Genomic DNA, 25,541 nt, shown 5'->3' on the forward strand with positions numbered 1-25,541 from the left:
GTTATAAAATACTTTTTTGCAAAGAAATAGCATTTTCAATAATAATAAATAAATTTGGAAAAGCCAAAAGTGCACGCCTCATAATTTTTTTTTAATAAATATTTATTAATTATTATTTTTGTTTATTTAATAACAATTAAACCACATCGAATCAGACCCTGAAAAATGAAAGGGTTCTATTCCTGAGCATACTCAAGCGTAAGAGAAAAAAAAAGACTCGATTAGTAAAGTATTTCGGTCGCTATCGTGTTAACAAGAAAAAGGATCCGCACATACAGACACACGGACGTCCAAGACAGAACTTTTTTAAACTTTTTTTTAACTAGTTTAAATAACAAAAATGACATCAAAAATATCATGAACGTTAAAAATAGTGTTTTTTCTTAATATGTGTGTGTATGTATTATCTTACAAGTGCAATGTATGATACATAAAGACATTTTAAGTTTGAAAAATCAGATGTTTTTCGCGAAGTGACAGTAGTACCCACCTCAACGCTTCGCTTAAGAGGCGTGCAATAAATCGCAACTCGCATTTGTGAACCAACAGGTTTTGCTACAAACCTTTAAGTTTCACATTAATTGTTTTGTATACATTTTAACTTTAAATTAAGTTATAATTAATTAAATCTCATGGATTTTGGTAAACACAATGCAAAAACATGTTTACAACAATGTTATAACTATATTTTAAAAGACTGGATCAAACGAAAAATAAAATTTCAACTTATCCTCTATAATAATTATATGTATCATAATTTGGTTTTTCGTATGATAGATTGTATATCAACCGGCACATTAGAATTTATTCACATCCCTATATAATAATTTCAAGCTTGAATACATTTACTTGAGCATTTTTCACGTTAGCATGGATAGTACGTTTTGTTTACAAAAATACAACTTGTAAAGAACAATATAGACGCCAACAATACGTTTTCATGCTCTGTTAATAATCAAACGAGAAATAATTAAACGCGATTCGACTAATATAAGTGTTAATAAAAAAATAATACTAACTTCTGATAGATACTTGTCAAATTTAATAGATTTCCAAAATGAAGACATTTATTTTTATTTTTCAGGTATAATCAATCGTCACTAAAATGATATTTACTTAATTTAAAATCAAGCACTTCGTGTTTACTAGCATTAGTATTCTATATATTATTATGTAAATACAAAAAAAAAACACTGGCAGTCAATAAATTTAATAAGCCGCAGTCTGGACATCAATACCCATTTCCCTTCAAAGTATCTTGTGAAAATGTAAGATCGATAATAATATTATTAATTGATCGAATAATTGACCCAATTTGTGATATCATGTGTCAAAAAACAAGCGAATTTTATCTAAGCCTATAACATAATATCTTCGCAACAAAATCTTCGCAAGTGTAGCAATGTTTGTACAGCATTGTTAGCACATAGATTAATTACCTTAATCCATCATAAGCGTAATTTAAAACCTTTATCACAGACCATGTTGAGTCTTCATTTAGTTCAGAGTATGGCGCCATATGTATCACTCATTACTTCGAAAACATAACTAAGCTAAATTTACGAAGGAACAAAATACACAATGTGTCTAATGTTTGGCAAAAAGTGCGTTTTTGCACACACGTTTGGTTAATATCGCGGTATAAGCGTAACTGATTATTGTACCTACATACCGGCATAATAGACGTTTGGTAATCACCCATATACTAATATAGGTTTTGGCCTTATGCAAAATATACAATCCACAATAGTTAAATAAATAAATAGGTAAGGGAAACACATTTGTTGACATAGACATCTAATAACTAACTGATGTTCCGTAGGAAGGCAGTATCGGATGAGCGCTTGCTTAAATGGGAAGTATCGTATACAACTTGCAAAGGAAGTCGATAAACGTATTTAGAATAAAGATTTGCGAAAACGATTTTAAAACCATTTGTGCAACAAACTTTGGAAATACTATTAAAAATAATTTTGATACCTAAAGGAGAAATAATCATGTGTCATAATAATTTCTTTAATTCGCGTATGGGAAGGACACAGCTCATAACAGAAAAAGTAAACTAAACAAAAACAATGACGATGCCACAAATTAAAACAAAGAATTAGGCTGCTTGAAAGCTTAACTTGGTGCATAAACCTTGGAGTGTTCGTGAACACAGATTAGGTTCTCAAATTTGGTAAATACTAGAAAGTTGAGCTTACATTATTCCGGAGAGCATAATATTATCTCTTCGTAAACATATCTTACGTCGCTACAAATAAGATGGTGTCGACTACGGCTGCTTATGGCTTTCGTGTCAATTACTATTAAGTGTTGCATCCTTTCACTTACCTTAATTTACTACGGAAAATTGAGATATCAGTAAGCCGAACTATTTGGTCACAGGTTGTGGATTTGGACCGTACCTTCAACTAGTGATGAAGATGCCCTTTCATATGGAAGTTCGTATAATATGTCAACACTAGGTTGTTAAAAATAGGTACATTGAAATTTCTTTTCAATTTCAACCCTTTCCATTTTCTATTTCAGAAGTTTGTATTGATTTTGATATTTAACCATAGGTGTGTCAGTCATTTGATCACATGGCATCATAAAGAATCAGCGTAATAAACACGTCGACTTTCGCATTTATATAATATTAGAAGTCAGAATAAAGTTCTAAGTTCAGTTACAACTTTCCCTACAACCTTTATATTTCCCAAAATGTCCCAAAATCTTATACTCACTTATCGTGTTTGCTGGCCCTTGCCTGCGGCTCAAGTTGTAGCGGGGTGGCGGGGGCGGAGCGCGGCGCCCCGACCCCGCCACCCGCGCCCGATGCGAAGTTGCCGGTGGACCTGCAAGAAAAATAACTATTAGCTGAGAAAATTGTTTCAGATTTAAAAGAGTAGCAAATGTAGGTTTAATTGCTGTTGTGGGTAGAGAATAGCTTGATGGGCCCTCTTCACAATGGGCAGCGTTGGACCAAAAAATGATCGTCGATGTATGCCGCGATTACGGCGATTATGAATAAACTACAATGACGGCCGATCATAAACATTTAGGCCCTGAACACTATCGTGATAGCCTCTACTCTCCTAACACTGCCCCCCATTGTGGCCCATGAAAAATTTAGATGAAATTCGTTTATGTTACGTTTTTATTTGTGAAATCCATTTTAGAATAGTGAATTCACTTTATAATTGTAACTAGTATTTACGATTCAGGAAAAAGTGTATAAATTATTAGTTTAAATATTCTAATGTTAAAAACACCATTAATTAAGATTTTAATTAACCATAGCTAATAATTTTATACGTTCTTCATATTTATTTATATCCATACCTACACTTCATTTTTAATCTTGTTTTACCGACTTTAATTAAATTAGTTGCCCATAACAATGGTCGTATAAGGCAGAACATACACAAAACGAAGCGCTGCCTCATGTTTTGTGAAAAGTTTTAATTAATAACATTACGTATACCTACAATTAATATTATGTAAGTAATTATGACAAAAGTTAAGATTGTGGTTAGAGTAAAACAAGTTAAACCAACAGAGGGTATTGGGTGTGTAGATACATAAAACTTTTTCAGTAATTTCTACTTTCTTGTTTAATTCACATAAAAACGTTTAATTTCTACATCATCAATTCATTCTGTTTTTTCTCGAGCGCGGCGCTAAGTATAAGAAATAAATTATTTTTTTATCATAAACGCGTAAATATTGGAGACATTTCGTATAAAACGATTAAGGACATAATAAATTTACTGATATTAAAACCATAGAACATACTGTTTATCATTATGAAGTAAATATAGTTGCATAAGAAAAAAAAAGGCAAACCGAATCGATAAATTCGTTCGAAAATCGTTCGAAGGGTACGTATTTAAATTTAAAATTCACCACTATTTAATGATAGTCTAGGAAAGACATTTATGTATGTAATGTATGCTTAAATAAACTCTTGATACAAAACATCGAAACACCTGTTTAATGTTCAACAAGTCGCGATAACATCTACGTCAATTGAAGGTTTGGTAACGATCGGTTAATTGTATTTTATAGTTCTGTCACTACAAATCTAATTCCCTACAGATTACCTACCTATATAATTTCTATTTATATCCTGCCTAACACTATCTAGGGTTGTGAAAAGACCTAATATTTAGTTATTGACTATTGTATTGTATTTTTCTGTTTCAAGCAAATTATCGAAAGTATTTAATAGCAGTTATATCCCTTTTCAAAAATTATGGAATGTTTCCTTTGAGTAAAAATTTCCATCGATCGTGGTTCCTTTCAGGTACTATTACAAAATTCCAGCCCGTATATTCGCAAATCGCACACAAATAGGAAATTTGATTTGATAAGAATAACTACAAATTACTTTCGCTTCTTAGAATTGACAATTTCATTAGAAGATGATTCCTTATAAAGATTTTCACTTGGAAGTATAATTAATTGCGCTATATTCAAGGAAATCGCTATTTGTTTTGTTTTAATCGTTGTCCTTAATTAAATTTATCAAAAGGCAATATTATGATAATGATAATGAAATAATTTTTCTAGAGAAAACGTTATCTATGTGCGATTGAAATTAAAATTTCCTTTACCTAGCTAAACTCTAAATATGATGTATTAGTTTAAAATGTCTATATTTACATTAGAAACGAATGGATATCTACTAATATTTTCTTAAAATAAATAATAAATTGCACATTGTCCAATCAAGAGAAGGTATTGTTAAAACTTAAAAGCGAAAATATTCGAAACTACATTCAACATGTTTGTATCCGTATGAGTTGCACTTTCTTTTTGTAAGTACTTATTACCATGATTAAGGTAGGTAGTATGAGATATAATCAGGCTTATACAAAAACAATAGTAAATAATATCCTGGAAAAATTCCTTTCAAAACAGTTGCACATATTGTAATCTTTATTACAGGACAGGAATATCGTCAACAATAACATATTATAATATCTAATTGGAGTTTATAATTGCAACAGTAATGATACACCGACTGTATAAATACGGAAGGTCATTCCGAGTTAATAAGGATGATGTAAATGTAGAGTATATAATTTTACATAACTACAATTAAATGTTTTTAGCAAATGCGTCATGACTCATGGCCCGATAAAATCGCGAAGAATGTTAGTTATAGTAGGGGAGCCCAAGAGGGGATTTTGGGATTTACTCGAGCGCGTCAGATTACTATAAGGGACGGTACCTTAGCTATTCATTAGTACCTCTAGTCAATATGAGCAGTTATGGTTGGTGGGTGCGCTCAGGGGCCCCGCTGGAAAATTTGAATAATCCATAATTTCCTAAGGTTGAGCTCGAATCATCAGATTAGCGAAATGGGGACTTCTTATATTGTAATTAACCCCCCCATATATTAATCTGACGCGCTCGAATAATATTACTTAAATTTTTTACCCTTTCTTCATAGCGATTAAATCGCCACTTAAATCGTCAGATTAACGTATACGTACTTTTTTTCAGTGACGTCCTGGAGCATGCAAAATATCAATATCTAACGCGCTTGAGTATTTCCAAGCCAATTTTTTTCTTTTTTAAATTAAAAAAAAATCAAAAAACCCTTCCCCACCGCTAAAAGTGAAAACATTATAGTTAGGACCTTTTTTTCTCGCTATGGTCTAATCTACCAATTCTAATAGGTTCCCGTGACGCTCGAGTAAATCCACATTTAGCATCCTGGGCTCCCCTACTATTACACGAGTTTAAGGGATCATATCTCAATTATATAATATAAATTAATAAATAAGATCGTCCTTAATTTAATAAATTGACTAAGCATTGCAAAATATAATAAATTATAACATATAATCTTAATACTATTATAAAGGCGAAAGTTTGTATGGATGTTTGTTACTCTTTCACGTAAAAACTACTGAACCGATTACAATGAAATTTAGCACACATATAGAGGGTAACTTGGATTAACACATAGGATAGGTTTTATCCCGGAAATCCCACGGGAACGGGAACTATGCGGGTTTTCCTTTGAAAACGCGGGCGAAGCCGCGGGCGGAAATCTAGTAAAATTATATGGTAGCTCGACAGCCCTACACGTTTTGATTGCTTCTATGGTTGCAAAGACAACATATAGTATATACCTACTAATTACCAGAGCAATACCAGAGTAATAGAATTAATCTTGCGTAAAATACGCATCGATAATTCCTCCTTCTTAGCCTCGAAATAAGACTCCTTATTTGTTGACCTGGATCTCAATTAATACCAAAACAAGCAGGGTTATCAACATCGTTTAGTTAGAAAACAAGTTTTATGTATAATTATTCTGATTTTAGACTCATCATGAATAAATCAAAAGCCTCATGAATAAGGTTCAAGATAAAGGTATAGATGATAAGAGAAATGAAAGAACAAACGGATAATGTAGTACTTGAAGTGCCTAAATTAGTTAGTTAATTTAGATTTTTTGGACAAAGTGTAGTGTTGTTTTGAAAATATGCAATTAATAAAACAAGAAGCAAATATATTTTGAAGAAAAACAAGGACTATTTCATCATAATGTTGTTTTTTAAAATAAGTCTCTAGATAAGATTATGTTAGATATTCAAAATTATCTCTTGAAATCAGAAAGAAAGCGTGAGGACTGAGGTAGTTGATAAAAGTAAATTATAAAGTATAAACAGCAAGTACTTGAAACTTTGAAATTTTCATCTAATATAGTCCGCGATCCATCGCCCATTTTTGCAAGTGATTACTATCAAGCTAATTTTTCGTGAGTAGCTTTATTTTGATGAGATGCCCAATAATTTCATGTACGAAACTCTCGATTGTGGTAGCTACCAGAGGAAACAAGGATAAAATATTTTGATTTGATGGTTCTCAAATATTAATTATGTACTAACTGAATGTTTTTTTTTTGTTCAATCTCAGGATAATTATCTAAATTATTCGAAAAAATATTTGTCCTACAAAATCTATGGTTTGATCAAAGAGTCCCCCTTTCCAATGTGTATCGATAACGAAGTCATCATAAATGATTACTAACCAGCTGATTTTTTTATTTTCACTTATTTAATACTTATATAATTCAACATACATATTGCGTAATAAATATTTGAGAACCGTCAAATCAAAATTTTTTATCCTTGTTACCTCTGTAAGCTACCACAATCGAGAGTTTCGTACATGAAATTATTGGGCATCTCATCAAAATAAAGCTACTCACGAAAAATTAGCTTGATAGTAATCACTTGCAAAAATGGGCGATGGATCCCGGACTAATATTGGCTATAGGGTAAAGAGCTAATGGTTTTCAGTAGATCATAATAAGATAAATTGGTTTTAGAAACACGTTCGTCTAAATCTGGAATGAAGTAGATAAATTTCTTTTCAAATACAAGTTTTCGAGAAAATTATAAGATAGGATAAAGCTATCTGTATTTGTACCAGTCGTGATCGCATGTAGTGACGATACTAAGCCACCGACCGAACAAACTGAGCATGTAAGATTAAAATAAATGCCAAATCACAACCAGTAACATTTCCTCCGCGACCAGAGATGGGCAATAAAAACTAACATTAAAATAAACTACGCAATTCGTCCAGGCGCCCGTCTGTCTACCATCATTGTTTCACCGAATTGTTTACTTCTCTACTTTACTGTGCTTTTATATGTCCGTATCTGCGTTCACTGTAGGTAGTTTTATACGAACCTTACCCTACTTCGCGAGCCGAGACAAAAATACTCCACCGTTGCTAAGACGAAACCGCGTAGCCGATTTGGTACCATTTGGAACATCGTATAAAAAGCCGACGGATAATTCGGTCAAAACTTTGTTTTCTTAAACCAGTTTCAATACTTCTATGTACTTATTTTGATACGCCTATCTATTTCTTAACACCAATCAAAAACTAAGACAATCGATACGCGTAACTGCTTTAAGTGTTTACGGAGGTGATAAATGTAATACCTACATATTATGTATTTTAGTTGAAACGAAATATAGTGTGAACATAACTAATTATCACATTCTCAGACATTTTAGACATTGGCAATCAACATAAAGTGCACACTGATGAGGTAGAAAAAAATGACATTAACTAAAAAACACAGACAAATGACATCATGTTTTTGATAAAATTAGTAACTAATGTGGCTTTCCCATTATTACCTTCATGAGTCAGCAGCCTATCACACCTCAACACCTACGCGCTGCCACTAAGATTATATTTTTAGATATTTATTAGATTAAAACGTAATATCATTATGGTTAACGGATTAAATCTAAACATAGTGTAATAGATATTAAAGCCAGGTAATTCGCTTTAAAACAAAAATGTGGGCGCTAGATGGAATATAAATATTATCTTATATCTTTAATCTTGCTAAGTGAAACACTTTGAAACGTTACATATTTAAAACGTTTTGTTCAATACTCACCTACATCCACGATAATTTATTTACGTCGTAGTTTTTATGATCAAAAATACATATAGGAGAACTTATAAACATACACAACATAGTTAAAGAGTAATGTCTGACACTACACGAGGATTGGGAACGAATGCTTCTCACTGCTCTGCTTTTAAAATTAAACAAAACAAATGTTGTTTTTCAACACAACTTCATAGGAATGTTTTGTGAAATATGTACTTCAATTTAGAGTTATTGGACTCTGTGTTTATAAAATATAGAAGTCACTTGATGTATAGACATAGAGTCATTTCAGTTCAGGAAGTGGTCTCGTTTGGTTCACAATGCGAAGTGGGATCTTTATAGCCTTTGTTAATATTCTACTGGTGGAGAGCGTGAGCTCACATTTATTATTATATTTTTTACGACTTTTACTCATTCAAATAATACGTTACCTAATGATACAAAGACTTAATTTCACCATATTTACGTCAATACCTTAACGATAGAAAATTCTCTTATCCAAAAATAAAGCGACAAACAATTATTCCATTAGAATACAGTAATTGCTTTGTTTAGGTATTGTAAGTGGTTCTTACCTCCGTATAAATAACATAAGCAATAAACTGGCATTCAATTAATTCGTTTAATAATATCCTCACTTCAATTTCGTGTAGGCGGCTTAATTTTCTTTTAACGAAGCGATAATGAAATGTTTTGTTTGGACACACGCAAATTGCCTTAATAACAAAATCTGTTAGCCTATGAATTCATAACGATTTGTTTATTGATGTGTGAAATTTATCTACGAACATTCATCTATGAAAAATTGTAAATTTCAGGGAATAATATTAGCCAGGTACGTCACAGAAGAGCCTATGATTGATGAAGAACTCCTTTCGATCCCAGTTGGTAGTTATAATGAGAATTCACGAGAAAAATTACCACCATTGAAACAGTACGATGATCAAGACAGCCACTTCGAGCCAGAAACAGAGAAAAAGGCTGAAGAAAAAGTCAAAAAGGTAATCGTGCTCGGTGCTATTTGGTATGTACTTGTAATCTTTGCCGATTTCACAATAACAAGCACTAAGCAGATCGATCCAAATGGTATTCCGTCTAATTATATCTTCTGTTCCTCATTTCTGAATAAACTAAACTTTGATCAGATATTATTCTTAAATCTTCCACCTTTCATCAATTTGCTGTTTCATATTTGGTAATTAAGCATTTCTTTATAGAACATAAGTACTTCCATACTGGGTATTTTTAGATATTTATTTAAATAAAGAAGACTTTTTATAGAATCGGATAATACCATACATATACGTCGGCCCAGTTCTTATAATCTTTCCATGACCGTATTGCCATTAAAAGAAACGAGTTCTATGCAAATATTGTCATGTATTTAAAGCATTAAAGCCTGACCTTCTGATCGTGATTCTACATATCTAGTTACTTAGATAATTATATTGATTGATTGAACTCTAATTCACAGCCATGCTCCATCGTTGTTCTATCGAATATTCACAATCCAAACGTGCAGTCATTATTGCGAAAGTATAGATATGATGCCAATGGTAAGTTAATATAATGAGTTTCTTTGTCTTGCATTCTTTAGCTAGTTAGTATAAATAAAAATAGAAATAATTAGTAACTTCTGATTTTGCCGAGATAAATTCAGAATTCTATTTTTTTCAATTTTGAATTTTATAATGTTATGTACAAGTTGATCCATTGTTTGATAAATGTTATGTACAAGTTGATCCATTGTTTGATAGTTATAGGAAATCACGGAGGACATCTTATGTAATTGTTTCATCTTTTTTACTGAATAAACCGATCTACATTTATTTCAAATCTACTGATTCTGATACCGATACAGCATTACAAATGTGAAAGTGACTGTTACGTACACTGAAACTATATATTTCTTATAAAATAAAATATGTATTAATAACCACCCAAGAATAAAGACACGAATAAATATTATTCTTATGCACGTAGATGACTTGATATCAGGACAGAATGATAGAGTTTAGAGCAATACCCCACCCGTTTCTATAAATGATATATATGTAAAATCTTGCATTGTTCTGATGAATTTCGACACAGTTCTCATTTCTATCACACATAAACAGGTATTCTGATACCGGGCAGCGTGAAATACTTTATCAAGATGCCACAAGGGCTAAAGGCCTCGCCGCTGCTGGTGCCATTGAATGATAAAGCCTTTTCTCCACTCGGAGGTTTCGTAAGGTAAATACAATTCTTTACCGTAATCCTATTGCGTTTAGAATTCATATTTCTTTGTTCTGCTTTCACAATATCACATTACAGGCCCGCATTTATCTCGGTGGTATTGTATGTCGAAATACAGTCATGTGAGCATTAAATCCATGCCTACATCGAGGATCTGGCAAAACGCCCACTAAAATTAGTATCAGGCCTTGCTATGCACAAGTAATAAACTTGCAGCATATGGAGAAAATGCGTTATTAATATGTAGCACGGAACAATCTGTTCACATGAACATATTTCTAAAATATTTGCATACTAAGCGTTCTAACAGACGAACGGCAAATTGTGAAGACGGCAGCCACATATTAACTGCTGCCGTCGACGTGCCGTCGACGTTCCGACGACTGCTGTCGACATGTGGCGACAGCTGAAGTAGCCTCTGCCGTTCACAACTTGCCGTTCGTGTGTTAGAACTCTACCACATTAGTACCCTAACGTGGTAGAGTAACCTACTTGTGACCCTTAACATACAGTTGGTGTGCATGTATTGAACAGTATGTAAGGAGAATAAAACTGGGTATTTCTTTATGATTCATCTGGGGAATGCTGAAACACTCTGAAAGCTTTATAAATAAAGCAGAGGGCGATACGCCGACGATTAGCAGGGCATGCTAGTAGTTGGAATATTTCGACCCAGTTGTTATATTTTATTTTGAATAATGATGAAAATAGGACGAATGATTAAATTGAGTCTTTACTACTAACATACCTTCACTAACCAAATTTTTAAATTTTATCGAACTGGTTTTTAACATTTCGATAATCGAGTGGTTCTGAAGTTTCTTACCTGTATCACCTACTTTGAAAGTATCTATTATATTGGGTATACTCTTTTATGTGTTTAAAGTTGTTGCTTCGTTGCAACAATCTAAAAAAATATCACAATATATCAAGATAAAAATCACGTAGTAGGTCATCACAGATAATAATAATCAAAGAAAAATAAAGAGCCTTTACTTTACAATTTTAACATCAATTTACTTTTTTAGACTGCGACTTTTTCATTTGAGTATTTAAAATTTAAATCATGGCAATCCCCTTTCTTGTAGCTTAATTACTTTTTTACATTTACCCATAAGAACAAATACATATAATTTATATATTTCCCTTATTAGTGAACCTGTTTTTAAAATATTATTCTAATCGGCATTAGTTAAATACGGTGTCAGACGGTGACACGTAAGGCCATGCGGGTTTTATAACCCTCCTAAAACGGTAAGTCCACACTTATTGCGTAATCCCATTAATTACTTAACCATAATATTTACAGGTATTATAAGGAAGTGCCACCCATACCACAAGCTTGGTGAAGCCACAAGAATTTTAAAGTAAAATTGCGCAAAAATGCAATTTATATTACTGTGTGTTATCACCAATAAAAATTAAAACGACTGTGTAATTTTTTTTACTGATAATTTCTATGTCGCAGTGCAGCAAACGTATTTGGGGAGACAAGTCGATGCCAAATATAATTAGATTAACGGATAACAAATCGTAAACAATATATAAGCCAAGATCTAACTTAGAGGTGTTAGCCAAATATTCACACCTGATCGAGCATGTCCTGCTTTAACGATATAATTATGATTAAGTAACTATGACGTAATGTGAAAACTCAACTGCTGTTTCTCATAATCATAAATCAGTAATTCCATCCATGTGAATTTCGTATTGATCCGAGAATGCCGTCAAGGTCGTATAAAGTTTATCGTCAATATGAATGCTTTATTTTACCTTATTAAATAGCTCACAATACAATAAGAAATATACCACAGTCCTTTCATGTGAATAGTTTCACTAGGCTATATTTACCGGTATTTTAGAGATTAATGGCTTTTAAGTCAATATAGTCTGTTGTAACATATTACAAGTCACGACCACCACTAGTTAGCCTACTAAACGAAACATAAACCCGTTCTAACAAACAAGATTACTTATCACGTGTAACATAGGTATGTGCCGAAACGTAAACATTTTGGAGAAATACTTATATATTACACGGAAAATACAGTATTTTTCCTATATCTCTCTCGTTTCACTGATACGAAATCAACATTACAGTCGGATAGTATGGAAAAATACGTTGAAACTTGAAATATTCGATTTAGGTATTTATGTATTTACATTACATTACCTACATTGTTTTATATGTGTCTCTTCAGGAATTTTATTGAAAATCTTATTTTATATTGATCGAAAGATAAATAAGAGTACTTATTCATCTCAGATAAAAAAACCGGCCAAGTGCGAGTCGGGCTCGCGCACAAAGGGTTCCGTAGCAGCAAATATAATAAATTACAGTTAAATCAACCTATCTCAAAAACTATAAGAGATACTTTGATCAAACCAAAAATCGTTGAAAGAGTTAATTAGCATGCATCACCTCTATTTTTTTTAGAATTTTATACCCCGTAGTTATAAAAATAGAGGGGGGGGGACATACTTTTTACGACTTTGAGAGCTGATATCTCAAAAACCGTTCACTTTAAGAAAAATGTTTTTTAGAAAACTTTATATCATTTTAAAAGACCTTTCCATTGATACCCCACACGGGTATGTACATCGAAAAAAAAAATTTCATCCCTCAGTTACATGTATGGGGGGCCCCACCCCCAATTCTTTTTTTTACTATTTAGTGTCATATTTTTGTAGCGGTTCATACAACACATATTCCCATCAAATTTCATCACTGTAGTACTTATAGTTTCCGAGTAAATCGGCTGTGACAGACGGACAGACGGACAGACGGACAGACGGACATGACGAAACTATAAGGGTTCCGTTTTTGCCATTTTGGCTACGGAACCCTAAAAACGAATAGGTATAGCTATATTTTTGTCGTATTTTAATATATCAATATGACACAATCTTAGATCAAATAGTGTTTATTTATGGTACCTACCTATAGAAAAAATCGAATTATTATTTTTAGTTTAAGTATCTCTATAAGATATTATATGTCTGTGTCATAAGAAATTATAAGCCACAGATGTATGAAAAAGAGAATGAAGTTATTTATTTTTTAAATTGAACATAATAAAAAACGAAAGTAACGACTAGAACCTGACGAAAATTAAATAAAGGTAGTAAAAATTAGTCTTATTCTAAAGAAAATTCGGGTCGTCATTGGTTTCTTAATCAATAGCTAGCGAAAATGGCCTTGTATGTAGACTTGGGAGATTTGGCCAATTGATTGACGATAATATATCGCAGTTGTTAAACCTTTAACAAACGAACAGATATTAAAACCACTTATCGCTTATCATTATAAAAAAGCAACAAAAACTTTTATTGGTTGACATGATTTAAAACGGAAAAAGGACGAAGTACGTACGCATTTCACAACATTACCTAACTTGTGAGTTGTGATGATGGTTGGTTAACATCCGAATACTATTATGTTTGAAAGCAAAGACTGCGTTCGTCAATCGTATAAAAACCACATAATTGGCGTCAGACCATCGTTAAAAGAACCGGTTTTACTAAACAGATATTTCGATTACAAAAAGAAGACGTCAATTCAACGACAAACAGTGAACCTTAGCATCTCCATTTCGGAATAATGATAAAATAGAAATAAAACGGTCAAAGTAATTCTGCCTATCGCGTTTAACAAGATATACGACAAAAACTTGGCATCATGCCAACTTCCATACACGTCGTGGACTTTACAAAAAGCTAGAGGCGGACTAATTTCGGAGAGACAGTCACTCTAAGGAACCGCCACAACCGCGGTGTAATGTTTAATACAATAGTATATTTAGTCACACCGTATATGTGTGAGTGGCCTTGATGTTGGCGGTCTATTATCAGTCACGAATTGATGGCTAGTGAATAGTGGCGAAGGAAAATCGAACTAGAATCTAACTGCGAAGGCGTTACAGCATTGCAAGATATCTATTTTACTGATTTTACTTTCACCGTTAGTTCATTCGCAATATCAATTAATATGCAATATCGTTTAATAATTTTACACGCGATTCAACGGGAATGCCAATCAAATATAATATAAGTTGAAATGAAAATGTTGAAGTTCCAATTAACAAAAACTATGATGTCATATTTTGAACTATGTACCTACCTATGGATAATTCTTCATACATTTTCAATATATAATACTTCTTAATTCTTATGTTAATCTGTCCTTACTCCTTAATCTTTATTAAATTAAATAAGTACTCAACTAATCATATAGGTACTATCTGTGATGATGTGGGAATATCACCAGCAGATATAAAATTTTCAAGTTATCTAGCATTGTGCACTTAATAATATATGGCCTGTGTTGGAATCGGAAAAACAATGTAGAAAATGGCATAGGTAGTCACCTTTTTCCAAGAACCAATAATAATTACCTAATTCAATGGCATGATTGAAAGCGTAATAACTTCTACTGCTAATATTCAAATTGAAAACGAAGTCAATCAAAAGTACATTCTTACTTTATTTATTAAAAACTAAAATATAATTTAACTAATTTTAATCAGATCACAAGTCAAAAATAAAAATTTCGGTATCAACTCTCGATAAACTAGAAAGACAGTAAATTTAAACAAATACATATTAAGTCAATCTTATAGGATCTACAAAAACAGCAACAAAAAAGCAACTATTGGAAATTTTACAACAATAATATGTATATCCACTATGATACAAGTTCAATGTAACCGCAAAAAATCTTGTTCATCAAAATTTGTATAAGCAATAACTTATGCACAGCCGTCACAAAGCGTACTTGTATTAACAATAAGAATACATTTTTCTAGCTTATTATAAATTACATAACGTATTGTAAATGGAACACTCGGATGCAGTTATATCAGATTTCATAAGTCACCGTGAAAACCTCGTATCACGTTGCCAAGGCACGTAGGTACTTTGCGTGGGTGAAGTTAAACTACTGCAGAGCTACAGACTCTAAGGTCATGGACAGATGCTAATCATTGAGATGACGAGTCACACAATACAAGAGGCATTTGTGATATGGACTTTAATTTGGTAAGGCGAAGTGAGCCCGCGTGAGGAAAACTCTTTTTAAAACGAAGTGCAGAAAAAGTAATCAGAACTTAATAATTGATACTAATTTAAATGTATAATTCAGTGATGAAAACTTACGTTTCATTTAAAGGCATACTTAACCTACAAATTAAAAACATTATTTAATATTTAAAGGTGATTAAGAGTATAAAAACAAGCCGCTAAGCACAACAATCGTAAAGGAAATGACCTAACAAATCAAGGTTTTAGTTTGCTTCGTCTATGCAGTTTAAATAAATTCAACATTATTTTTCTTTAATTAAATTCACCTCATAATCTCTTCTATTTCGCCTTGTATCGTATTTAAATAATTAGCTGATACATTCGTGATTTAATTAATTATAGCTTAGTTCAATATGCCCTGCAGCCTAGCAACAGAGACAAAACTGTTATATCCGGTTCGATGAAATCATCAATTCAAATACGTGCACTTGTTAGGAAGTTGAGAATTGTGAAGTCGTCAAAAAATAATATTTTAATTATTATTCTACAATAGGTACTTAAACCAATTCGTTCATCTAGCGGTCCCGTAGGCTACTTATTTGATCGTCAGTTTTCTTATCAAACTGACCCCTTTATGGCCACAAAAACACACATGTCTATGTACCTTTTCAAGGAAATATTATATATAATGTTATGTTGTGGAGGAGGAACAATGAACACACTACTTATTTTCTATTAAAACTTTAGATCAAGGGAAGAATATTTTACTGACATACGAACGTACGATAGAACAAGATTTTGTTTAGAAGACTGTCGTTAATCTTATACAACAATATGGTCTATAATCATTAACATAATATTACGCGTGAGTACGAAGGACTACTTGCAAGATTTATAACAAAGAAAAGGACCGTTTATCAGGACAGGGCTTCAACTTCCTTGGCTTCCTAGCATGACCTCATAGTCGCGCCCCCATTTTTCAGTTTAACATCATACAGTACATGCTATGATAACATAATGTATCATGATAAAAATGTAAATTATAGGTACGAGTCTGTTTTAAGTATTATTTACTCGTGCTATTTTAAAATGGAACAAAAGTTCGTATTATTCGTTATTACTCAGTTCTATAGGTAGGTATTACAAGCTGTCTTTTTTTCAAAACCTTTTTATGATATGGAAACCAATGAATTTTATTGAAATTTAAATGAGTTTCAGACGAAGTTATCAGTATTTTTTAATTTTTATCGTAGGTAAATATCATACATCCCGTCTGTTCCTACTGTGTAAAATATAAAACATTTAAATTTGCACAAAATTATGTAATAACTTTATCACATCCTTCAATTTTAGTCAAAACAAAACAGGACCTTATTTAAATAGCAATAATCACCAAAATCGAATACATAGATCTCGGGTAACGACAAAAATATGTTGGCCTTTACGTATTACGAGTTATTTCGGTGATACAGTTCAACATAAAGTAGGTCAGTAACATGTGGTAAAACTCTATCATCACATTACGACATCACATATGAATAATTAAATAAGGGCAGTAATTAAAGGAGTGACTGTAAATTAAAGTTTTAGTTATCAAAAATAATTAATTGGGGTAACAGAATTAGGTACTAAGTGAGCGACTGACTGCGAGCGATGAAAAATTAATAGATCAGCATTCAGCAACTAACAAACATTAATTTGCGTTACATAAAATACAAAATGAGCAGCTTCATAATATTTGAGCGACCTAATATTAATCGTTTCAGTGACAAACTACCTGAAATGTTTTTATCGGCATCATTTTGCTTTTGAATATGCTGTAAAATATTATACTCAGAACAGATAATTTTTTTTCTTTTGAAATATTACCGAAAAGCTGATACGAGAGAAGATATAGAGTTCGAGAAGTGTGCCTGATTTAGTAAAAGCTCATTATCACACTGTTTGTACATGCATTTCTTGAGAACATTTACTATGGTAATGTTTATTTTTTTTACATCATATGAAAGACGAGATTTCAATGAATAAAAAGCTCCCCAAGTTTTTGAAAAAAGCTGATATTTTGACGGGTGACTTTTCGATTGAAAATTAGGTTATTTTTTTTTGTATTAATTAAAAATAAGGCGAAAAAATAAATATTTTCAATCAAATAAATTACAGTGTATTTGGGACATAATAAAGTAAGTTTCCACCAAATTTCGTAGAAAAAAAATAAAATTTTAAGTAGATAAAAATAAAAAACCAATCACTTTGTTTTTGGAATTTTTCACCTAAATTTTGAGGTTATGTGAAAAAATTGTAAATACAAAAGTTGTAGACCTTTTTATTACCTACAACTTTGCCATTGTCTTTTTTCCGTAGGACTTGTAGTTTTGTCGGAAATCGAGAGAAACCATTTTTTTCTCTTAAAAGCTCCCCCCTCCCACTTCCCGAACTCGGATTGACCGTAATTTATTTTTCCTTTTATTTTCATCATATTCCCCTCTTTTTCTAATGGGTTTCATCCGACTGCGATTTTTTTTTGTTTCAAAAATTATCTACTCTAGTCTATAATCAGTCGCTCACTTTATTTTCAGTCGCTCGTTTTATTATTCCCCATTAAATAATCGTCTTCCCTGTTAGGACTAACTTGCAAAGCTTTAGGTATTGTGGTTTTATTTAACATCCTTGTAATGATAATTGAATTAAAATTACTGTTATTGGCTATTTAATTGTTATGATTGTGAAAATTAATTGAGCGAATTTCAAAATTATTTAACTGTCAGACTTACGACTTACCAAAGTAATTGAGATCAAAGTATGAGTAGATCAACTAGCGGTCCACCCCGGCTTCGCCCGAGGTACATATTTCGCAATAGCGTATATTTATTATTTATTTAATAGAAAATAGGTAGCCTATGTTCTTTCTCAGGGTCTTAAGATTATCTGTGCCAAATTTCATCAAAATCGGTCCAGTAGTTTATGCGTGAAAACCATACATACCTACATACATACAAACCTTTCCTCTTTATAATATTAGTATAGATTTATAAACTAAGGATGCTTCAAAACTTGACAGAAAAATAAAAGAGAAAAATAGACTAAATAACTGAAATCAATTTTTAAATTTAAACCAACATGTAGGTAACACTATGAGGTATACTTACTTCAGCGGTGCACTAATTTAAATTGGCAAAGGTCAATAGGGTAATATGTCTAATGATATTTAATGAAGATTCATTGTTCAATTTAAGCAAGACATCTTCGCTAAATTCGCATAATTAATTTTATTTTGTAATTAAAATTACTTATTTGTTGTATTAAATGCTTTTAAGTTATAAACTTGCTTTGAAAATTACTTCAAATTAAGGACAGTTATCACATTTGATTGGTGTACTTAGATAAATTAACATATTTCAAAAGACAATTTATTATCTAATTTAACTTTCTACAGACCTTTGGAATGTTGAATAAAATTTAATGTTACAAATTTCATAATAATTAAGTTTAACCAGAAAGTTGATGATTATATTTCAATTTTATAGTATTTTTAACTACTTTAAATTATTGCTTATATATTGACAAAAATAATAATATAAAACAAGGAAAGACGGGAATTTAATATTATATTCCCATTAAATCCAATAAACTTTAAGCAAAAGGATAATTTAAAACACTACAAACAAAAAGGAAAACACATAGTTCTGTTAATTAACATTTACAAATCTAATAATTTATTATTTAAAGTAAACATATTTGATTCTGCCGTAGAATTGTAAAATTATGTTCATAATTCTAATCCTATGTTTACAATCTACAGGTGTACATAAAGATATTTTATTTCCTCAACACCTGGCTATCTTATCTTTGATAACAAGAAGATGGATAAGCCGTGTTTATTTAGATTAGACTACTTAGAATCATGATTGACGCCAATCATTGAACAGTCATACTGCAGAAAACTGTGTTTAAACACAAGGACTAATATAATAGCTGAGCATCTTATCAGATATTTTACAGAAAGTTAATAGATAAAAGTCAGAATTAATATTCTGACTCTTAACTTGAAGTTATGAAATTATAAATCAGTGATTGAACTGAAGGCCCAAACGTAAAATTTTGCCTTGTCGCAAAAATTAAAGGACATTGTTCTAAAAAAATCTTAATTCAATATTCTAAGTCTAGCCTACTTAACCCATTGAGCCCCGAACGGCCAGATCCAGTCGCGACACAATAGATTTTCTATTGTGTCTGTGATTCCGGGGCCTGATGGATTAAATATGTGTTCAAAAAGAATGGAGTTCAAATATATAATAGTTGTAAACTATAAATATAAACTAAGTTTATTGTTATCTTGTGTATCTATTTTTGTACTACTATTATTTATAGGATAGAATTTACTATTTGTATTAAATTTTAACATTTCACAAGTAAAATTACCTATACCTTGAACCTGGATGGAAATATATTCTTGAACCTTTTTTTTTTTATAGTGGGGAAATCTTCCAAAGATACCCACGGTCTCCGGGGAAGGAGCCGTGGGTTATGTCGGAATATTCTTGAACCTGGTTGATTAAGCAGGCGATGAACATATTTTTCGTTCAGTGATTATGAATAAGCATAGGTAAAATGTTAGGTTTGATTACCCGTGAGGACTAACAATAACAAATTTCCTGGTCAGGTCTCAGGGAGATGTTCTAGTTGTCCAGGAACTCTATAAGCTAAATAGATTTGTATCATCGTTAAATATTTATTTGTCCAACCACAATTCATTTTGAAGCTTCAGCTTTGAAATATTAACACCTAAAAACCAATATGTAAGTGAATAGCTTAGGCTGTTAATATTAAAACTGGACTAGTAAAATGTGATGATGATTGTAAAGTACAAGCCATTTAACCTATTGAGCCCCAAGCGGCCCGAGCGGTCCCAGACACAATAGATTTTCTATTGTGATGTGGTTCCGGGGCCTGAATTATTAAACTAAATCATTAGTGAGTCAAACCATATTTTGTCTATTGACTTAAATTCAAAACCCCATTTTTGAGACAGTTAAAAAATTATTAAAATTTCAGAAGTAGGTAATAAATAATAATGTTAAGTTAAAAATTTGAAATCAAATATTTTGTTGAAAAATTGATAACCTCAAAAAGATAATTTTTTGATTAACATTTTTTAAGTTAAAGGCCATGTTTTATCATTTTATAAACTTAATGATAAAAATGGAAAGCAGATACAAAAATTATACTTTACTACCTATGTTCAGACAGACATTTAGACCAATTTCAAAAATAGTAGGTATTTCTAATTTTATAATATTTACCAAGTTTTCCTAATGGTCGAGAAAGCTTTTTGGGGCCTTTTTCCACTTGCATCCGATATGACTGAGAAGCGGTCACTAAAGCTCCTTTTCACGTCCGGCAAGTTTTTGAGAAACTTCTCGCCTGATGCCCTAAAGGACCTGCGTACACTTAGGGAGGGCTTTCGTAATTCTACGTCACTGAGTCCACTCACTTCAGAGTTAGATTCCTTGGCCAAAGTAACACGCTTTTCACTTTTCTTTTTAGTCTTAACGTTATTGCTGTCAGTCACCTCACATTCAACGGATTCTCGACTTTTGCCATAACCGTTGTCTCGATCTCTAAAACTTTGCACTAAGCACAGCATAATTTCATCGGGAATGTCCTTCATTGATAAGGTTTGTCGAAAATCATTTGATCATTTTCGACAGCGATGAGCGATATACACTTTATAAACAACACAAATACCTTTACGAAGTCACACAGTACATCTTCCAAGAAGTGAGGGAACTCTTTAACGGAACTTTAAATCCAATTGGACACAAAACAATTCACTTGTTCAGACGTGCTATTATTTTTGGTTGTTTGGAAATAGTTTCATAGCTAATTTACATTCACCGCCAAAAACATTATAAATCGATAATACGAATTGATAAACTATATTGTTTACGATTAGTTTGACGTTTCGTTTCGTTCGGTAACGTAAAACATAATGAAACGTCTACACGTGTTCGTTGAACGTAAAGCCGCTCGACTCGAAACAGCTGTTGACGAATACTGAACAAGTGGAGCGCGGAATCGCGGATAGGCACGGAGCCGGTTCGTTTACGTCTGCCGGTTGCCCCCGCCCTCCTATAGGACAAGGTTTGGTGTATAATGCTATACAATAATAATGTAATATGTACTATACATTATATTGTGCGTTTGTATTACCTATGTTTAGTAATATATAATTGTTAATTGTTTACCTATGTACTTTAAAGAAGAAACTAGCGACACGCTCACGCAATATTAAAAAGAAGTATTCCTTAGAAGCTTAGAGTATATATTATACTCTAAGAACTGTGTCTAGAAGTATTTGTAAAACTACCATAAGTAGGTACATAATTTATAGACACCCCATTTTAGTATTAATACTAATTAATAAGGTATAGTATTCATACATATAAAATACATAGGGTAATTGCGCTGGTTTGCCGTCCAGTTTCGGTTTTCGTCCATTTGACTGACCTGCTGCAATCACGTGCGTAAAACTTGAATACAAACCTACCTTCCCGCGCAAGTTTGCACTTTTTACGGTCCTTAATGTGTAAGCAACAGTACTATCAACATCAAAATTTGATTTGACAAGAAGAGAGTTCAAAAAATTAACGTAAAAGTGGCCGCTTCCCATCCGTGCCTTGCAGATGTCATCGCGCGAGAGAAAAATTTGCCGGCGAGAAAAGTTCATGGTAAGTTAAATCACTGTTTTAGCTAGTTAACGTAATGTTTTTGGTACGTATATGTTTAGTTATAAGCCTATTAAACGCAATTAGAAGTGTTTATCATACTTTTTTTATAATACTCTTCGAAAAATTAAGTGGACGGATACTAGTTTACCAAATTCTCAAAATATTTGGTTTTCGTCCAAGTGGACGAAAACTCAAACAGCTACGTGAATATTTGTTAGGTTCTTTTTACTGTATCGGACCTTTAAAATACTGAATAGTTTCTCCCGAAGTGATCTTTATTGCTATTAGTTTAGATTTTTTGGTTTCCGTCCACTGCTTTGTCAGTGCTGCCAAAATAAAAAAATATTTAAAGAAGTGGACGAAAACTAAATTTAGCTTTAAACGTTTTAGTTTTCGTCCATTAATGAGTATTGGAGTGGACAAAAATTAAAAATGGCTATTCTTTTGCAGTACTTTTCGTCTTTTTTACGTATTGAAAAGTTTTCTATTCAGTATCTTCCTTATAAATAATTGGTGAGGGCCAGAGTGTTGTAGGTACCTAATATTGTCATTCATTCAGTCATGTATCATTCTCCTTATGTGAAGTAGAGTCAATTATTCGTGGCATAAATGGGGGTAGCCGGTAGGTCAGACATAATACACTGTATTTTTCTTGATTATCATTCACTTGAGTATCATCTTTTATTCTAGGTCTGTTTTGCCAATGCAATATTTTTTTATTCTACTTACTCAACGTATCCTAAGAAAGATCTTATTGTTTTTAGATGGCCTCGAAGGAGTCTAAGAAAGCTAGAAAAAAAACGCTACGTACACTGAAGAATCTTTAATAAAGGCATCAGTAAGACAATAATGCATAGTTCAGTAAGGTATAGTATAGTTTATTTTAGTAGCTAAAACGTATTATTATGGCTGTGTTTAATATAGTACGTTTCATTTGATAAACAAAGTATTAGAATGAATATTTCTGTTTTTTGATGTAATTTCTCAGTCCTATAATTATTACTTTATTCATTTACATTGTAAGTAACGCATTCCTTTCTTTATTACGAATGATTAAACAGTCATCACTAACGCATATAAAGACTGCCAAGTGCTACATAGATCTCAGTGTTGACTAGTTATATTGATTATTATTAGTAAAACTAAACCTGTAAGGTAGTGAGAAATTGTAATGTTGATTAAATAAAAGTATATATTTACCTGTAATTGGTTTTTAACTTAATAGTTGACCTACCCTCCTTTTTCTACACGGTGGTCGAAAACTAGCTTACACTAGGACGAAAACCAGTTTTTTTGGACGAAAACTAGCATTTACCCTACTTTTGCAGAAAATAATTTAAATAAAAAGATACGTCAAAATGATTTATTTTCACTTAATATAATCTTAAAGAAGACTATATAAGGACTAAATAAAAATATTATACATATGTTTAAGGAAGGGTGCTCCAAAATATTTATTTCGCATCACAAAGTTGGCAACTCCCATAACTGGACGAAAACCAGCGCAATGACCCTAGATTAACGACCGTTATTTTTAAACTTATAAACACTGTATGAAATACCTAATTGGATTTATTAATGGTCTCCTTAGTTCTGCTTGCATATGCATATATATCTGATGATCTGCGATATGGATCATTGTCTGTTTTTGAAAAAGCTTTAGATACTAAAGTTTAATAGGTACATTCTATCAAACTTATCAAGAAGTTTAGAAACCTAACAGGACACTTTAATACAATCACGTTTAACACGATCAATAACACTATGGAAAAGAAGGGAATACAAAAGTGGGATCACCAGGGTAACCAGGAACCCTGATAATGCAAACATTGCAACGCTTTATAAAATGGTCGGTCGGTACTCGGTAGAGGTACCTACTTAGATCGTACCACTTTTGAACACTAAAAATACATAAATGATACTTTAAATAATATGATTGTTAATTGTTTTAAATTTTTTTGGGTTTTGGAATATATTCAAGCTATGAGAACGTCGAAAATGCCACAAAAACAATATTTGAGTAGGTACATAGTACATACTTATACAATATTAAAATATCATAATAATGTATGATCAAATTCAATTCTTACAAAAAAGGATTATGCAATAATACGTACATATTTCCAAAAAAATATACCTACGTTTACTTTTTTCTGTATTTTTAAACGTCGACACAAATAATTATATGGTAATATGGTGGTCAAGTAAATTTTAGTACATAGAATATTTTTTTTTTTGTGGTTAGCTATCATCACCGCCCATTAGCAATATCTGAAGACTGGAAATATTATGTACAGTAAGATTTAATGAGAGCATAAAATAATATGTGGTTTTAAAAACACACGCAAACATTAGCCATCATACCGAGTTTTATGTATAGAGAAATGCACGTAGCCGAACATTTTCAAAGATGTAAACAGTGAATGTTTGTTTACACTTAATAGTAACATCTGATGCGTCAAATTTCTTCCTTGTACAAGATCATACATCAAACGATGCGAAATAGTTCGCTTCCAGGAAGCTAAATAACCTGTCAACTTTGCACCAACATAACATGATAACATCACTTACAAGAACACGTTTCAGTCATCGCTTAAACTATCGTTAGATGATTCAAATAATTGTAATAGCTGGAAAAATTTACGCACTTACATCTATTTTTACTCTAAAGATGCTCTAAAGTCTAAACTATTGCGCATAATGTATTCCCCCAAAAGTTGTTGACAGGTTTTTTTTTCTACCTTTTATAAGTAGAGTATATATTTTAATTACACATCCATCGCCAATCCGGCTGCTTATTTTTTATGTATACCCACATATTATATGTTTTCAAATCATATTATGTCTTTGGTCACCTTGAAAGTGTAGTTACAATGACTTTTTAGTTTATATATAATCTACTAGCTTTCCGCCCGCGGCTTCGCCCGCCTTGTCTAAAACATAATAAATTATATACTAAAACCTTCCTCTTGAATCACTCTATCTATTAAAAAAAACGCATCAAAATCCGTTGCGTAGTTTTAAAGATTTAAGCATACATAGGGACATAGGGACAGAGAAAGCGACTTTGTTTTATACTATGTAGTGATGAATGCCTTTAAAATAACGAAAATCAATTTGCAATTCTT

At 31.9% G+C, this 25,541-nt stretch overlaps 2 protein-coding genes across 5 annotated transcripts in view; one reads left to right on the forward strand and one right to left on the reverse strand.

The window, feature by feature from the left end:
* LOC149900221 (uncharacterized) overlaps window positions 1–21,759 on the reverse strand; it is a 51,361-nt gene extending 29,602 nt beyond the window's left edge. For 2 of the 4 annotated variants that reach the window (XM_090113304.1, XM_090113305.1), the window contains exons 1-2: window positions 20,986–21,759; window positions 2,730–2,840 (exon numbers count right to left, since the gene is read on the reverse strand). In XM_090113304.1, the coding sequence (XP_089969430.1) occupies window positions 2,730–2,840; window positions 20,986–21,353 (479 nt within the window). In that variant the 5' untranslated portion in view covers window positions 21,354–21,759. Of the gene's footprint in view, window positions 1–1,439; window positions 1,635–2,729; window positions 2,841–20,985 lie in introns of those variants that run through there. The other 2 variants (XM_090113306.1, XM_090113307.1) reach the window with 2 other exon arrangements.
* Window positions 8,731–12,091, forward strand: LOC149900225 (uncharacterized). The gene is made up of 5 exons (XM_090113310.1): window positions 8,731–8,799; window positions 9,247–9,429; window positions 9,903–9,984; window positions 10,546–10,663; window positions 11,976–12,091. Exons 1-5 carry the CDS (start codon window positions 8,749–8,751, stop codon window positions 12,013–12,015), a joined length of 474 nt encoding a protein of 157 aa, XP_089969436.1. The 5' UTR covers window positions 8,731–8,748; the 3' UTR covers window positions 12,016–12,091.
* Window positions 21,760–25,541: the final 3,782 nt, after the last annotated feature.

This window comes from Colias eurytheme, chromosome 19 (assembly GCF_061535395.1).
Source record: "Colias eurytheme isolate Ceu_HAF_F1 chromosome 19, ilColEury1 Martin Lab GWU primary, whole genome shotgun sequence".
Classification (NCBI taxonomy): Eukaryota; Metazoa; Arthropoda; class Insecta; order Lepidoptera; family Pieridae; genus Colias; species Colias eurytheme.